Source organism: Myotis brandtii, unplaced genomic scaffold (assembly GCF_000412655.1).
Source record: "Myotis brandtii unplaced genomic scaffold, ASM41265v1 scaffold485, whole genome shotgun sequence".
NCBI classification, from domain to species: Eukaryota; Metazoa; Chordata; class Mammalia; order Chiroptera; family Vespertilionidae; genus Myotis; species Myotis brandtii.
Genome location: NW_005368527.1, coordinates 68,897 through 72,531, shown reverse-complemented (window position 1 = coordinate 72,531; position 3,635 = coordinate 68,897). Strand labels below are relative to the sequence as shown.

The 3,635-nt window shown below is 35.7% G+C and overlaps 1 protein-coding gene across 1 annotated transcript; it reads right to left on the bottom strand.

Moving 5' to 3' along the window:
* Positions 1 to 1,621: 1,621 nt before the first annotated feature.
* LOC102259330 (olfactory receptor-like protein OLF4) lies at positions 1,622 to 2,590 on the bottom strand. Its single transcript, XM_005876323.2, has one exon. It carries the CDS (start codon positions 2,588 to 2,590, stop codon positions 1,622 to 1,624), a length of 969 nt encoding a protein of 322 aa, XP_005876385.2.
* Between the last annotated feature and the right edge of the window lie 1,045 nt (positions 2,591 to 3,635).

The following is a 3,635-nucleotide window of genomic DNA, read 5'->3' as shown; positions in this document are numbered from 1 at the left end:
GAAGAAAGCAAGGTTTCATATATAAATATGGGAACTGTGATATTAAATTAAGGCAATTAACATTTGATCAACTATTTTTACATCAACTGTAAGATCAACACAAACACACATATATATATGCATTAAACATCACATATTGATTGAAGAAAGAAGTGCAATACAGATGCACAAAACATCATGACAGAGGTTTAGAATCATAAGGAGCAACTCATTATGAGCCCAGAATAGATCAGAACAATGTCCCACCATACAATCCCATTTAATTATGAAGGCAATATAGTCAAACAAGTCCTTTTAGGATGGCTTGTTATATAGCAACAGCTATCTGATACAATGATAAAAGCAAAAAAAACTGAGATGAATTATAATCATATTCTATCCCCTATTTTCCCCATTTGTACAGACATTTGAAGGCAACAGTCATGATTACTCTGTCATTGAAGTTTATTTCAGATAAGTGCATTAAAAAGTATCTCCATTGAGGTTCCCTTGTAGGTAACCAGAAAGGGTTGAAAGAATATGCATGTTTGTGCAAAACTTATGACATAATCACAGAACTGGACAGGAATCCAAGCTCCCTAGTGTGTCATCCTTTGGTCAGTCATGTACTAGTACATATATGACATATCTATAGATCACATATTAGTATACATAATGAATGATATGGTTAATGCCCTAAAATTTTAGTGGTTATGACAATAGTTAGATAGGGTGAGATGCTTCATTTAGAACAATAGAGGGAATCATAGTGGAAGCAGGAAGATAGTTCAATAGAAAATATCATTATGCCAATCAAAGCATCAAAATAATAAATCCATTTAATATGAACATTGATCTTACATACATCAATCAGTAAACATACACCATGAAAAAAATAGCTTGCATAGTCATAAATATATGACTTAAAGTTTTGCTTCCTCATACTTAAAGTCATCTCAGACCCTAAGGGCATATTATGTCAAACAATTTATAGAAATTTGTGTTCCAACATCGACTAGAATTGGAGACATGTATTTGTTTGTCAGTTTGTCAGTGATTATGGTAAGAATATGGACATCAAGCTAAATAAATACAGGGTCCTAATGAGGGAAGAGAAGCCAATGACCTCTTATAACACACACTGTATGTTAAAGTCTACATTTTCAGAAAGAGCAGTTATGGTAGTGATATATGAAGAAAGGAAGTACGAACAGGGTTAAACTGAGCTCTTATATTTTCCTCTCCTATGAAATGATATAAATGGCGTTAATTACCAAGTGCACTTGATTTCAATAGAAGTGGTGCAACTCCTGATTGTTCTTTAGTAAATGAAAGAAAAATTACTCAGTATGATAAATTTCATTTAAAAAAATTGCTCTTAAGAAATCTATGTAGTCTCATGAGATAAATGGGTATTTCCAAATATTTCATCCAAGGTTGACCATCGTTTGGGAGAAGAGAAAAACATCAATGGAAAAGCTGTCTGATCTCACAACATCAAAAATTAATAAAGCAATACAATTAAATTACATAAAAATAATAGAAAAAGAAAATCCATAAAATGAGCAGAGAGAGTACATTCTACTTCCACAACCTGATCTAAAAATTATGACCTCTGGCTCTGAGGCTTTGAGTCCAGCTGTCATGTCCATTTCTTCAGCCCTAGGACAAGTGGTCCTTTCATAACTGCCATCCCATAGAATCTTTTCAGGGCCCTATTTATGTCTTTGTTCCTTAGACTGTAGATAAAGGGGTTCAGCATGGGTGTTAGCACGGTGTACATCACTGAGGCTGCTATACTTGAGTGTGAGCTTTGGGTAACAGCAGAGCTGAGGTACACTACTAGGCTTGTTCCATAGAAAAGGGAGACAACCAAGAGGTGAGATGCACAGGTAGAAAATGCCTTATACTTTCCCTGAGCTGATGGGATTCCACAAATGGAGGCCACTATCTTAGAGTAAGAGTAAAGGATACAAACAAAGGAACCACCACCCAGGAGCCCAGCTCCAAAATACATCACCATGTTATTAAGAAAGGTGTCAGAAGAAGCAAGTTGGACCATCTGATTGAGTTCACAGAAAAAGTGTGGGATTCCCAAGTCTGGATAGAAAGACAGTCGCAACACCATTAAGCATTGTAACAAGGAATGCAGGGCACTCATGATCCAGGACACCAGAACCAGCAGTCCACAGAGCCGAGGGTTCATGATGACCATGTAGTGCAGGGGGTGGCAGATGGCCACATACCTGTCATAGGCCATCACGGTGAGCAGGGAGGTCTCCAGTCCTGCAAATACCGCGAAAAAATGCAACTGGGTGATGCAGCCTCCGTAGGTTATGGCTTTGCTCTGTGTCTGGATGTTCCACAGCATCTTTGGGACGGTGGTGGAGGTGAAACAGATGTCTACCAAAGACAGGTTGGAGAGGAAGAAGTACATGGGTGTATGAAGGTGGGAGTCTGAGCTGATGGCCAGGATGATGAGAAGGTTTCCAAACACAGTGATCAGGTACATGGAGAGGAACAGTCCAAAGATGATGGGTTGCAATTCTGGTTCCTCTGATAATCCCAGAAGAAGAAATTCTGAAAATCCTGTGATGTTCCCTAGTTCCATGTGGTGGAGGTGACTACCAGGATATAGGAAAAGTGACATGACTAATTGTCCCACAAGCAAGTGTTAGTAACCTAGCATAAATGCGACCTTCTATTAGATATATTTAAAAATCAAGGAACTAATTTCCATATTTGGTGTATGTCTGGTCTCCTTTAGAATATCTCTAGTCCCATTTCTCATTACAATTTTTTTTCCATGTGAACACAGATAAAAAATCTGTGTCTTACTCAATTCTCTCATTAACAAAAATAAAAAAAAGAATCGTTGGGGTGTAAAGCACAGTATGGTGACTATAGCTAATAATACTGTTTTGTGCAATTGGAAGTAGCTGGAGTGTATATTTTAATTGTTCTTATGACAAGAAATAAAATGTAACTATTGTTGTGACAGATGTCAACTAGACATACTGTGGAGGTCATAATGCAATATATACAAATATAGAATCATTATGTGGTACTCCTGAAACTAATATAATGTGTTATGTCAATTTTTCTTCAATTTAAAAAATTATTAAAACAATGGAGGGAACACTGTAAGACTGACAGTTTGGACCACACAAAACTAATTAACATTATTCATTCTTCACAAACCTTTTATAATACAGTAAGAACTAAATGGAAAACAGTCAGTTTGTATAAAAATCTCCAATTCTTTCTTTGAAAGGGTCCAATCAAAATATTGAATAAGAGAATATAGCCAACAATATTGTGATAAGTCTGCGTGGTCACAGATGATTACTAGACTTGGTGTGGCAATCACATTGTAATGTATATAAATGTTGAATCAATATGTTTTATACCTGAAACTACCTTAATATTGTATACAAACTATACTTACATAAAAAGAAATGAAAACACTTTGATTACACTATTCATAAGCAACCAACTTTCAGGGTACAACCCAGTGAACGTTATATTGGTTGCCATCTATACTTTAATTTAAAATAAATTAATAAACAAGTAAAGAAAATAACTTGCACAAACAAATTTTAACACAGACTTAAAATGGCTTACAAACCAACAAATTTCATTGCTCATTCTTATAG